This window comes from Taudactylus pleione, unplaced genomic scaffold (genome assembly GCF_031769625.1).
Source record: "Taudactylus pleione unplaced genomic scaffold, aTauple2 ptg000070l, whole genome shotgun sequence".
In the NCBI taxonomy this organism is placed as follows: Eukaryota; Metazoa; Chordata; class Amphibia; order Anura; family Myobatrachidae; genus Taudactylus; species Taudactylus pleione.
The window spans coordinates 3,044,210-3,058,416 of record NW_028284472.1 but is presented as its reverse complement, the minus strand read 5'-3'; the positions used below and the strand labels follow the sequence as shown (position 1 = coordinate 3,058,416).

General features: G+C 51.4%; 1 protein-coding gene across 1 annotated transcript in view; it reads right to left on the bottom strand.

Annotated features, from left to right (window-relative positions):
• Nucleotides 1–12,891, bottom strand: part of XKR5 (XK related 5) — a 45,192-nt gene extending 32,301 nt beyond the window's left edge. The window contains exon 1 of the mRNA XM_088467308.1: nucleotides 12,828–12,891. Within this exon, the coding sequence (XP_088323434.1) occupies nucleotides 12,828–12,879 (52 nt within the window). The 5' untranslated portion in view covers nucleotides 12,880–12,891. The remainder of the gene's footprint in view (nucleotides 1–12,827) is intronic.
• Nucleotides 12,892–14,207: the final 1,316 nt, after the last annotated feature.

Here is a 14,207-nt window from a genome sequence, read left to right as displayed (position 1 = left end):
ATTATATATAAAAAGAGGTTTACACTACAATGCCATAAAGCTAGGGGGTCAGACGGCTGGATGTGCTAGTTATCTATGGAAAAGTCGTTTGGTAAAAGAACACCATGATGGCTTTGTGCCAATGAGAGTTTCAGAGACGTCTTCGAAGATTTAGGGTTCTAGAGTAAAGTGTCAGCTCCGCAGCTACTAATTCCAATGTATATAAAGGTCTGAAGTGGATGTAAAGCCATGGCCAAAAGTTTTGAGAATGACACAAGTATTGGTATGCACAAAGTTAGCTGCTTCAGTGTAATTAGACCTTTTTGTCAGATGTTACCATGATATACTAAAGTGAGATTATAGCATTTCATAAGTGTCACAGGCTTTTATTGACAATTATATTAAGTTTATGAAAAGACACAATATTTGCAGTGTTGACCCTTCTATTTCCAAAACCTCTGCAATTCACCCCGGCATGCTGTCACTCACCTTCTGGGCCACATACTGACTGATGGCCGCCCATTCTTACCTAATCAATGCTTGGAGTTAATTAGAATTAGTGGGTTTTTGTTTGTCCATCCGCCTCTTGAGGATTGACCACAAGTTCTCAATGGTATTATGGTCTGGGGTGTTTCCTGGCCATGGACCCAAAATTTTGATGTATTGTTCCCCGAGCCACTTAGTTATCACTTTTGCTTTATGCAGTGGCTCCCAAACTTTTTTGAATCACGGCGCCCTGGAGTATCAGCATTTTTTCGACAGCACCCCTGAGCCAAAAGTTTTTATTGAGAAATAAAAAAAAAAAAAAAAATTAAAAGTTGAAGTAAATTGTGTTTCTAGGTCAACCTTAGTTTTAGTTATGTGGTGGTAGATAGGGCTGCGCTTCTTTCTGTCCACACATTCTTTGATTGGCAGCCATTAGCACTGGTTTTACTTATCACACTGAATAAAATTCATTTTATTTGGTACTGGACCACTGGGGTGCCTCAGGGCCCTTGCAGGGCATCCCTGCAAGGGCCCTGAGGCACCCCAGGGTGCCACGGCACACAGTTTGGGAACCACTGCCTTATGGCAAGGTGCTCCATCATGCTGGAAAAGGCATTGTTCCTCACCAAACTGTTGGTTGGGAGAAGTTGCTCTTGGAGGATGATATTTCGGTACCATTCTTTATTCATGGCTGTGTTCTTAGCCAAAATTGTGAGTGAGCCCACTCCCTGGGCTGAGAAGCAACCCCACACATGGTCTCAGGATGCTTTACTGTTGGCATGACACAGGACTGATGGTAGCGCTCACCTTTCCTTCTCCGGACAAGCGTTTTTCCAGATGCCCCAAACAATCTGAAAGGGGATTCATCAGAGAAAATAACTTTACCCTAGTCCTCAGCCATCCAATTCCTGTACCTTTTGCAGAATATCAGCCTGTCCCTGATGTTTTTCCTGGAGAAGTGGCTGCTTTGCGGCCCTTCTTGACACCAGGACAACCTCGAAAAGACTGCGCGTGAAGATGCACTCACACCTGCCTGCTGCCATTCCTGAGCAAGCTCTGCACTGGTGATGCCCCGATCCCGCAGCTGATTCAACTTTACGAGACGGTCCTGCTGCCCTGAAGCCTTCTTCACAACTATTGAACCCCTCTCCTTGAAGTTCTTGATTATCCAATAAATGGTTGATTTAGGTGCAATCTTACTAGCAGCAATATCCTTGCCTGTGAAGCCCTTTTTGTGCAAAGCAATGACTGCACGTGTTTCCTTGCAGGTAACCATGGCTTGCAAAAAAAATGCAAAAAAAAAAAGCTTGGTTGGAATTTTTTTGGGTTGCCTTGCTTCTCGGACGTGAACCCCTTAATGCTAGGGACGCCAGTATAGAGGAGCCTTGACGATTGGCTTGGCGCTTATTCATATATTTGCAAATGTATGTAACTAATACCTCTGAATCGCTATTATCATGTAGGATTTAAGTATTGTTTTTGCTGCAGTGTGCTGGGGGGCAAATCTCTTTTTTTTTTCTGTGTTCAGGTAACCATGGCTAACAGAGGAAGAACAAGGATTTCAAGCTCCACCCTCCTTTTAAAGCTTCCAGTCTGTTAGTCTAAAGGCCCCCCATACAACAGCAATCTGAAAACCAAAATTGAACAATTTGAAGATTTATTGTCCGATTTTATGATTTCCCAATCGAGCAATCTACGCCCATAAACTACAGATCTTTTTCAGTGATTTGCAGATCAATTGCAGCAAACACAGATCTGGCAATCTTGAAAGGCTCCATCATTTTGCTAGAAACGATCTGCAAATCTGCTGATTATGTCCATACACTAGCAATCTACAACCCCAATCGATCTGTGAAATCCAACATATTGGACAATCTGATTAAACAATTCCAATCACTGTTTGGTTGCAATCTGTGAAGCCCATACATTGCAGATTTTTATACACAATCGATTGCAAATTGCACGATTGCTGCAATCCATCTCTGATGTATGGGGGCCTTTACTCAATCAGCATGACAGAGTGATGTCCAACCTTGTCCTCGTTAACACTCTCACCTGTGTTAACGAGAGAATCACTGACATGATGTCAGCTGGTCCTTTTGTGGCAGGGCTGAAATGCAGTGGAAATGTTTTGGGGGATTAAGGGTCTGATTCAGAGTCGCACGCAAAAAGCGTGTGCTCGCTCGGAATCAGGGCGGCCGCTTTTTTTTTTTTTTTTTTTAAATCCGGCCTCCTGGCCGCTCGCATAGCTGTGGGGGACCACCCACAGCTTTTGCGAGCGGCCAGGTGATGGTCGCGACCATCGGGCTTGCGACGAGACCCTTGTGGTAGGGTCTCGTTCCCGCAAGCCACAGTGAGCTTTCAGCTCTAATAGAGCTGGAAGCTCATCCACTGACATCACTCGTGATGTCAGTGGGGCCGCCCCCAAACAGCAGGCGTTCCTTCGGGAACGTCTGCCGTTTGGCCAGCCATCCCCCGTGCCCGCCTCCAAAACGGGGCGAGCTATCGATCAACATCGACAGCACCCCTTTTGGATGCGAGCACCGGAGCGAGTGCTTTATGCGCTCGCTCCGGGGCTCGCGTGCGCACTGTCCCACAATCGACCTGCTTGCGAGCGGGTCTGAATCAGGCCCTAAGTTCATTGTCATGGCAAAGAGGGACTTTGCAATTAATCTGATCATTCTTCATGACATTCTGGAGTATATGCAAATTGCCATCATAAAAACAAAAGCAGCAGACTTTGTGAAAACCAATACTTGTGTCATTCTCAAAACTTTTGGCCATGGCTGTATATAAAAGGTCTGAAGCTGATGTATGTATATACAAATAAAGTTCTGAAGTCAATGTATGTATATATAAATGTCTGAAGCTGATGCCTAGACTCGTGGGCAATGTGGACAAGAGATGGCTCCACCGCTGGTCTCCTGATGTTTCAGGACCTTTAGGGCCCTCTGAAGGGGAAATTGGAATCACTGGGCACCAAGGGGTAAGAAGCTATGCCAAGATGATGTCCAAACACAAATATACTGCGATCACACACACAGCACACCCCCCGCAGGGGTCCCCACACAGCACCCATCTCACACACGGATCCACATACAGCACCCATCTCACACACATATATACATACAAACATACAGCACCCATATCATACTCATACACACACACACACACACACACACACACACACACACACACACACACACACACACAGCACCCCATCTCACACACAGGGGTCCCCACACAGCACCCCATCTCACACACACAGGGGTCCCCATAGGGCTGGTTCCTGACACATTCTGTCAGTGCGGCCGCACAGGGGCGCCGGGTCCAGCCGGAGATAATTCCCGTCCTTCACCCATCTGTCGCAGGTATTATTATAAAGGTGAGGGGGAGGACACATGGAACTAGGGGCCTGATTCAGATCCGCTCGCGAGCACTGTGTGCTCACAAGCGGGTCGATGGTAGCCCAGTGCGCATGCGCGAGACGGAGCCGGCTCAGTCGTGCGCATGCGCGAGACCCTGATAGCAATGGGCATTCCGTTGCTCCGGGTCTCGTATCAAAGGGGGCGTGCTGTCGATGTTGAGTGACAGCACGCCCCCATTGGTGGGCGGGCCGGGGGAGTGGCTGTCCAAACGGAGGAGTTCCCATGTGGACGGCAAGTGATGTCAGTGGGAGAGATTTCGGCTCTGTTAGAGCCGAAATCTCTCTGCGGCTTGCGGCCACGAGACCCTACCGCAATGGTCTCGTCGCAAGCCCGATGGTCGCGATGATCTTGACCATCGCGACCATCTTCCTGGCCGCTCGCTATAGCTGTGGGTGGTCACCCACAGCTATGCGAGCGGCCAGGAGGCCACTCTAAAAAAGAAAAAAAGAAGACCGGCCCTGATTCAGAGCGAGCGCTCTGTCAGAGTGTCCGGCTCTGAATCAGGGTCAAGGTCCCCATATATCACCCATCACACACATAACAAGAGATATGGTAAGAACTTACCTTTGTTATCTCTGTTTCTACGAAGTCCATAGGGTCCACAGGGTTGACCTTGGGGTATAAGCTGGATCTGGATCCATGGGCACCACGCAGTTAAAGCTTTGAGGCTCCCAGGATGCACTTTGGTCCGTCCTCCTCTATACCCCGCCCCCGAGCCACAGCACCTCAGTTGGTAAGCAGCCAAGGCCGGAGGAGGAGACTAAACTGAGAGAAGGAAGACTGGAACACAGAAGAAAACCATACTCACAGAAAAGGGAGACGGAAAACCGGTGACCAGCAACACAGCCCTTTTGAAGCCAGGTGCGTCAGGGCGGGCGCCCTGTGGACCCTATGGACTTCGTAGAAGCAGAGATAACAAAGGTAAGTTCTTACCATATCTCTTGTTTTCTACTTCAGGGTCCATAGGGGGTCCACAGGGTTGACCTTGGGGATGTCCCAAAGCAGTTCAACTAAGGGCGGGGACGCTCCTGTGCAGAAAGGAGAATCCTATGCCCGAAGGATGCATCCTGAGAGGCGAAGGTGTCAAACGCATAGAACCTCAAAAACGTTTGAATCGAAGACCAAGTGGCCGCCTTACACAGCTGAACAGCAGAGACGCCACGTCTAGCAGCCCAAGAGGGACACACAGAACGAGTGGAATGAGCCTTAACAGAGGCTGGCACAGATAAACCTTCCTGTGCATAAGCCTCACAAATAACGGAACGAAGCCAACGGGCTAACGTTTGTTGGCCGGCCAACCCCTCTTGTGAAAACCGAAGAGGACAAACAATGAATCAGATTTCCTAACCGAATCAGTCCGGTCCACATAGATTCTAAGCGCCCGGACTACATCCAAGGAAGCCTCACCAGCTGAAAGATCAGGTGACTGAAAAGCTGGCACAACAAGTTCCTGATTGATGTGGAACTTCGAGACCACTTTGGGCAAAAACTCAGGACGAGTGTGGAGCACCACTCTGTAGTGGTGAAAAATCAGAAAAGGAGGGCGACAGGAAAGCGCCCCCAATTCTGACACCCTCCTGGCAAAAGCAATTGCCAGGGGAAAAACGGTCTTAAACGTCAGCCACTTGAGGTCCACCGACTCAAGAGGCTCAAAAGGAGGACCCTGCAAGACCCGTAGCACCACTGCCAAGTCCCAAGGAGCCACGAAGGGAGGCTGGATCCTGAGAACACCCTGGAAAAAGGTGTGAACATCTGGCAGTATAGCAATTGGTTGTTGAAACCACACGGACAAAGCAGACACATGAACCTTCAGAGAGGCAAGGCGTAAGCCGAGGTCCAAACCTGATTGAGGAACTCCAAGATTCTGGAAACTCGTAACACCTGAGGATCATAGCCTCTGGATTCACACCACTGAAAGTAAGTGCGCCACACCCTGTGGTAAATCCGTGCGGAAGCAGGCTTGCGTGCCCTGAGCATGGTACCAATGACCGAACTGGAGAAACCCTGAGACCTCAAGATGGCTGTCTCAAGAGCCACGCAGTCAAAGACAGCCGACCCAGATCCGGGTAAAGGCAGGGCCCTTGAGACAACAGGTCCCGACGCTGAGGAAGAAGGTACGGAGCGTCGATGGAGAGACACCTCAGATCGGAGTACCAAGGACGTCTGGGCCACGCTGGAGCCACCAGCACGAGCGTGCCGCCATCCTGCTTGAATTTCCGCAGAACCCGAGGAAGTAGGGATATCGGAGGAACAGATACGCCAGGTGAAACGTCCATTTCACCGACAGCGCGTCTACTAGACAGGCGCCTGCGTCTCTTGTGCTTGACCCGTAAACGGGCAACTTGTGATTGTGACGGGAGGCCATCAAGTCCAGCTCCGGCAGCCCCCACCTGTCCACGAGTAGCTGAAACACCTCTGGGTGAAGCGACCATTCCCCGGGATGCACGTCGTGACGGCTGAGGAAGTCCGCCTCCCAATTGAGGACTCCGGGAATGAAGACTGCAGAGATCGCTGGAATGTGACACTCCGCCCAAGCAAGAATGCGAGACACCTCCGACAACGCTGCCCGACTGTGAGTTCCTCCTTGGTGGTTGTTCTATGCCACTGTGGTGGCGTTGTCGGACGGCACCTGAACCGCCCTTCCGTGAAGAGTGGGGCCGGACGACTGCAGGGCCCTGTATACTGCCCGCAGTTCCAGGATGTTGATGGGGAGAAGTGCTTCTTCCACGGACCAACGACCCTGAAGCGACAAAGAGACGGTCACTGCCCCCCAACCCCGGAGACTGGCATCTGTCGTGAGCAGGACCCAGTCCAGGATCCAAAAGGATGAGCTGTCTGAAGCCACCAAGCCAAAGACTGCCGAACCTCCGGGGACAACACCAGCATCTGAGAGCGGATCCGGTGAGGTAACCCGTTCCATTCCGATAGAATCAGCCCCTGCAGGGGCCGGGAATGGAACTGGGCAAATTCCACCATGTCGAATGTCGACACCATGGACCCAGGACTCTCATAGCCGAATGGACTGACAGGCGGCAACTGCTCAGGCAACTGTGTACCCGCAGCTGTAGGGAGGAGACCTTCTCCGGAGTCAGGAAGATCCTTTGCTGATGAGAATCCAGCAGGGCTCCCAAATGAACCATCCGCTGTGATGGAATCAGGGAGGACTTTGTCCAATTTATCAGCCACCCGTGCGCTTGCAGGCAAGCGACCGTCAGGTGGAGATGTTGAAGCAGTACCTCCGGGGAGCTCGCCAGCAACAGGAGGTCGTCCAGATACGGCAGCTGCCGTACATTCTGGTTCCGAAGATGTGCGGCCATGACAGCCATAATCTTTGCGAATACCCTCAGCGCCATGGAGAGGCCAAAGGGTAGCGCCCTGAACTGATAATGCTGCTGAAGGACAGCGAACCTCAGATACCGCTGGTGCGAAGGTGCTATCAGAACATGGAGGTAGGCGTCCTGGATATCCAGGGACACCATGTAATCCCCAGGCTCCATCGCCAGAATGATGGAACGTAACGTTTCCATCCTGAATTTGGGAACTCTGAGGAATTTGTTCAGAGACTTCAAATTGAGGATAGGGCGATAAGAACCATTGGGTTTCTGCACCAGAAACAGAGACGAATAGTACCGCATCCCTCGTTGTGATTGAGGAACGGGAACAATGACCCCTGCTTTCAGCAAGTATGCTATAGCCTCCTGAATCTGTAACATCTTGGTCTTGTCCTGAGAAGGACTCATGCAGAAAAACTGGTGGGGCGGTCTGTGCCGAAAAGACAGGGCGTACCCCTGGGAGACCACTTCTCGAACCCAGGCATCCGTGGAGGTATTGTGCCAGCACTGGGCAAATAGAAGTCGGCCTTCCACTCTGAGGTCCCCCAGAGGGAGGCCCGTCCCATCAGGCCGCAGGTTTATCTTCCTGCTTGGAAGAAGGGCGCCGAGCACTCCAGGCTTGCTTCTTGGGTTTAGAGGCAGTCTTACTCGCCGACTGTCTCGGGAAGGACTGACCTTTTGCCTTACCCTGAACCTGAAAGGAATGAAAAGCCGAGCTCCGGACCTCGGCAGGCGTTGCCGCCGAAGGGAGGAAAGCAGACTTGAATTTAGCCAGGGTAGCCACTATTTTGTCCAAGTCCGGACCAAATAGTAGTTCTCCATTGAAAGGCAAGGCCTCCAGGCCCTTCTTTGAATCAGAGTCCGCTCTCAAGGACCTCAGCCATAAGGATCGGCGGGCAGATACTGCTGCAGCCGATACTCGAGAAGTCAGCAGACTAGCATCCAAAGAGGCTTGTCCAATGTAGGAAGCAGCGTCCCTCATCTGTCCCAACAACGCCCTCTGGACATCCGGAGCGCCGTCCGGAAAGGTATCCTCCAATGCGTTAGCCCATCCCTCAATGGCCTTGGCCACCCAGGAGATGGCCATGGACGGCCGGGCCACTGCCCCTGAGAGGGAGTAAATAGACTTCAAGCAAGTCTCAACTTTGCTGTCCGTGGGATCCTTCAGCGAGGATATAGACGGTAATGGCAAAGTAGCGCTCCTTATTAAACGGGTAACGTGAGAATCCACCGCCGGTGGAGTTTCCCATTTCTTACAATGTGCCTCAGGAAAGGGGTAATTAGAAGCCAACCGCTTCTGAGGTAGGAATCTCTTACTGGGCGCCTGCCAAGCCACCGCCATATGACCCGTCAACTGATCAGACAGGGGAAACACCGCAGAAGCCACCTTAGTCTTTTTAAAACTAGGATACTTCGACTTAGGAGCTGGTGCCTCATCCTCTATCAAGAGAATGGCACGCACCACCCTTACCAGTGCTCGCACATTAATGGACGATTTGGTATCCACTTCCTGGACCGATGTGTCCGAGTCAGTGTAGTCAGGAACCTCCCCATCATCTGAGGACCCCTCCGAGTCCGATACATGTGCCGCCTGCGCCATTAGTGGGCATTTTGATGCCCTGGAAGGCATGTCAGTCTGCAACATTGACTGAAAAGCCAAAGACGCGGCCGCCAAATTTTGTACGGAGTTGGAGAGCACATCCACCCAGGGTGAAGGAGCCGCCAGAGGGGCCTGGAAGGGCACCACAGACTGCTGCATCAACGGGGAAGCCTGTATATACATAGGCAACCCCGCATAAGGACCAACAGACTGAGACCCGGGGGGGCTGCGCAATAATTGTGGGACACCCGGGGAATGGGGGACAGACGGCTGGGGCAACGCCCTAGCAGGAACCGCAGTCGGGACCGACAGATGGTCTGCAATAGACACCAGCACTTGAGAAAACATCGCCCATGGTGGCTCCTGCGTTATAGGAGGTTTTGAGGGGCCAGGAATCACCTGGCACCGTCTACACAGGCCATCCAGTGACAAATCCTCCTTATCCACTCCTGCAGAACAGCGTCCGCAGGAGACCAACACCGGAGCCACGGAGTGCTCAATCTCCTCGTCCGACATGACAAAATATATTATACAAATAAATATATCTGGCAACAGAGCCGAAACAAGCGCACTCACCAGTGTGCTGAACAACAGCCCACAATATGGTACTGTGTAGCACACAACTGTATGTGACGGACCTCACAAATACGTGATTTATATAGGTGAGGTCTGTAGAAACGCCCCTCCCCCACACACCTGTAGGGCTTGTAGGAGAAGTAAAGGGATAGGTATAGGCTGACAGTAAGTAGAAATAAGCACAGACAGGCAGCACTAGCAAAAGTCACATACCATGCAGAGAAGTATACTCACTGCACCTTTCCACTACAATCAACCTGCCAGATTCAATGTCTGGGAGGGCTATAGCGCTGTGTACACTGTCCTTGATCGGGGGAGAGGTACACAGGGGGACCGGTCCGTATGCTCCCTGAGAGTATCTGCGCTGCCACAGAGAAAGTGGCCCCCACAGACCTCAGAGGAGGAGTGGCCGAGTAATCTGCAGCTCAGCGACGCCAGACTACGAGCTGAAAGGCGCGCTGAGCTGAGGGGAGGAGCTGCTATACAGGGAAGGCTGCCTCCCCTGGCTAGCCATTAACCCCCGGGTTGCCAGCATCCCGCTTGCCGAGATGTAACCCTGGTGGTCTAGTGGACTGACGGGGCATTCCACCACAGAGGGGGAGCCCGCCGCCACCGCTGGCAGCCCCCTAGAACCGGGGGCAAAGGACTGCATTGCTGGCAAGACCCGCGAGCCGTCGCTAATCGGCCACTCGCGGCTTACCTTGTCCCCGGTGTCTCCAGCACCAGTCCAGGGAGGTCCCCTGAGTTAGGCTAGCACGGACTCTGGCCTCCCGCCACGATCCCCAGTGCGATACTGGCGGCGCCAGCGGGGAATAAGAGCGGCAGCGTGGGCGTCTGCACAGACAGCCCTACGCTACCACTACAGAGCCTTGTATAAATAAAAAAACCTAACAAGCACTTTTTTTTTTTTTTTTCAAAAAGAAATAAAAAAGCTTTAGGGGGCGCAGGGTGACCCGACTCCGGCCAGGCACCAACTTAAACTGAGGTGCTGTGGCTCGGGGACAGGGTATAGAGGAGGACGGACCCAAGTGCATCCTGGGAGCAGCAAAGCTTTTAACTGTGTGGCGCCCATGGATCCAGATCCAGCTATACCCCAAGGTCAACCCTGTGGACCCCCTATGGACCCTGAAGTAGAAATATACATACAGCACCCGTCACACACACATATATACATACAGCACCCATCACACACACATGTATACATACAGCACCCATCACACACACACAGCACCCATCACACACACACACACACACACACGTATCCATACAGCACCCATCACACATACACACATGTATCCATACAGCACCCATCACACACACATGTATACATACAGCACCCATCACACACACATGTATACATACAGCACCCATCACACACACATGTATACATACAGCACCCATCACACACACATGTATACATACAGCACCCATCACACACACATGTATACATACAGCACCCATCACACACACATGTATACATACAGCACCCATCACACACACATGTATACATACAGCACCCATCACACACACATGTATACATACAGCTCCCATCACACACACATGTATACATACAGCACCCATCACACACACATGTATACATACAGCACCCATCACACACACATGTATACATACAGCACCCATCACACACACACACACGTATACATACAGCTCCCATCACACACACATGTATACATACAGCACCCATCACACACACACATGTATACATACAGCACCCATCACACACACGTATACATACAGCACCCATCACACACACATGTATACATACAGCACCCATCACACACACATGTATACATACAGCACCCATCACACACACACACGTATACATACAGCTCCCATCACACACACACACGTATACATACAGCACCCATCACACACACACAGCACCCATCACACACACACACACGTATCCATACAGCACCCATCACACACACACATGTATACATACAGCACCCATCACACACACATGTATACATACAGCACCCATCACACACACATGTATACATACAGCACCCATCACACACACATGTATACATACAGCACCCATCACACACACATGTATACATACAGCACCCATCACACACACATGTATACATACAGCACCCATCACACACACATGTATACATACAGCACCCATCACACACACACGTATACATACAGCACCCATCACACACACACGTATACATACAGCACCCATCACACACACACACACACACGTATACATACAGCTCCCATCACACACACATGTATACATACAGCTCCCATCACACACACACACATGTATACATACAGCACCCATCACACACACATGTATACATACAGCACCCATCACACACACATGTATACATACAGCACCCATCACACACACATGTATACATACAGCACCCATCACACACACACACACGTATACATACAGCTCCCATCACACACACATGTATACATACAGCACCCATCACACACACACATGTATACATACAGCACCCATCACACACACACATGTATACATACAGCACCCATCACACACACACATGTATACATACAGCACCCATCACACACACATGTATACATACAGCACCCATCACACACACATGTATACATACAGCACCCATCACACACACACACGTATACATACAGCTCCCATCACACACACACACGTATACATACAGCACCCATCACACACACACAGCACCCATCACACACACGTATCCATACAGCACCCATCACACACACACATGTATACATACAGCACCCATCACACACACATGTATACATACAGCACCCATCACACACACATGTATACATACAGCACCCATCACACACACATGTATACATACAGCACCCATCACACACACATGTATACATACAGCACCCATCACACACACACATGTATACATACAGCACCCATCACACACACATGTATACATACAGCACCCATCACACACACATGTATACATACAGCACCCATCACACACACATGTATACATACAGCACCCATCACACACACACGTATACATACAGCACCCATCACACACACACGTATACATACAGCACCCATCACACACACACACACACACACACACACACGTATACATACAGCTCCCATCACACACACATGTATACATACAGCTCCCATCACACACACACACATGTATACATACAGCACCCATCACACACACATGTATACATACAGCACCCATCACACACACATGTATACATACAGCACCCATCACACACACATGTATACATACAGCACCCATCACACACACACACATGTATACATACAGCACCCATCACACACACACACATGTATACATACAGCACCCATCACACACACACACATGTATACATACAGCTCCCATCACACACTGATCGCGCTAGTAGCCGGGGAGCGATATTTAGAGGACTCACCCGCCGCCCGCTCCGCCAGGTACAGCAGGAGAGACCCCGCCACAGCCCTCATCCTGCCGCCGCCACCGCCACAACCACAACCACAGCCCCCGGCCCGGATCCGTATTTACCGCCTTCCCGCCCAGAGCGCCGGTTACTGGCCGGACACGCCCCCTTTACTCCATTAACCCCTCCCACACGCCGGACACGCCTACTGGTGGCCCCTCCCTGTCCCGGGCTCCCGTGTATATATACAGTGTGTATAAATCACTCCCGGTTGCTGGCTGCTCCCGGCTTGCTGAGGTCCGGCCGTCATTCATGTAGTGCTGCGGTCACTGAGGGAGCAGGATGCGCGGCCTGGGGGCAGTTGCTGTAGGTAATTACATGCTGGCACAGAAGAACCTAGTTAGCAGCAGACGTTACAGATAAGAGTCAGACTGAGCCGGGCCTGATTCATCAGGGGACGCAGCGCCGATATTTCTGCAGATCGAGCGATAGTTTGCTACTGCGCATGTGTGAACGCACCACCGCACGCGTCTACATTCGTACAGCGGAACCATTCGCAAAGTACTCAGCGTGTGGTGGTTAGAAAAACGCAGGCTGCCATTGCTGGGGAGAGTTCCAGAGGAAACCCATGGGGGCTGTGGCAGCTGCGAGACGTGGAAGGGCCGCAGCAGATAGCGTAGATATATCACGATGAATAGGCCCCGTAGGGCGGGATGCATCAAGCATTGAATTTAGCATGCCATGCATCCCGCCACTGATCTCGCACATAGCGGCGTTTAAGGAACAATAAAATAATGAAGGTGCGCTAAGATACAGGCAAAATTACCATAAAATCAGGACAGCCACTTGCCTAAAGCATTGTTTGGACACTTCGGGCAGCTCTGCAGTAGTGCTACTGGCATGGAGATGGGTCTGAGTGCTGGGAATTGGTATGCCGGGTTCGATTCCCGGCAGCGGCAGCCCGACATCAGCAGAGATCTCGGCAGCGGAAGCCCGACAGCGCTGGAAATCCCGATCGTGGATAGGTAAGTATTGTCTAACCCTCCTTAGGGGTGCCTAACCCTAACCTCCCCCCCCAAGTGCCTAACCCTAATCCCCCCTCTAAGTGCCTAACCCTAACCACCCCCTTCCCCGCTGCCTAACCCTAAGTTCCCCTGGGGTGCCTAACTAACCCTCCCTCCCCCTAGCCTAACCCTCCCCCCCGCGGCTGTCCGCTCGCGGCGCCCGGCATCACTACGATCGGGATGCCGGGCGCCGGTCTCCCGACGTCGGGTCAATGCCGGGGGTCTACATCTAGATGCCCGGCATTTCACCCTTGCCGGGATATGACAGTCGGGAAGCCGGCTGCCGGTATTTAGGCAGTCGGCTTCCCGATTGCATACCGAGTGCTGGGAG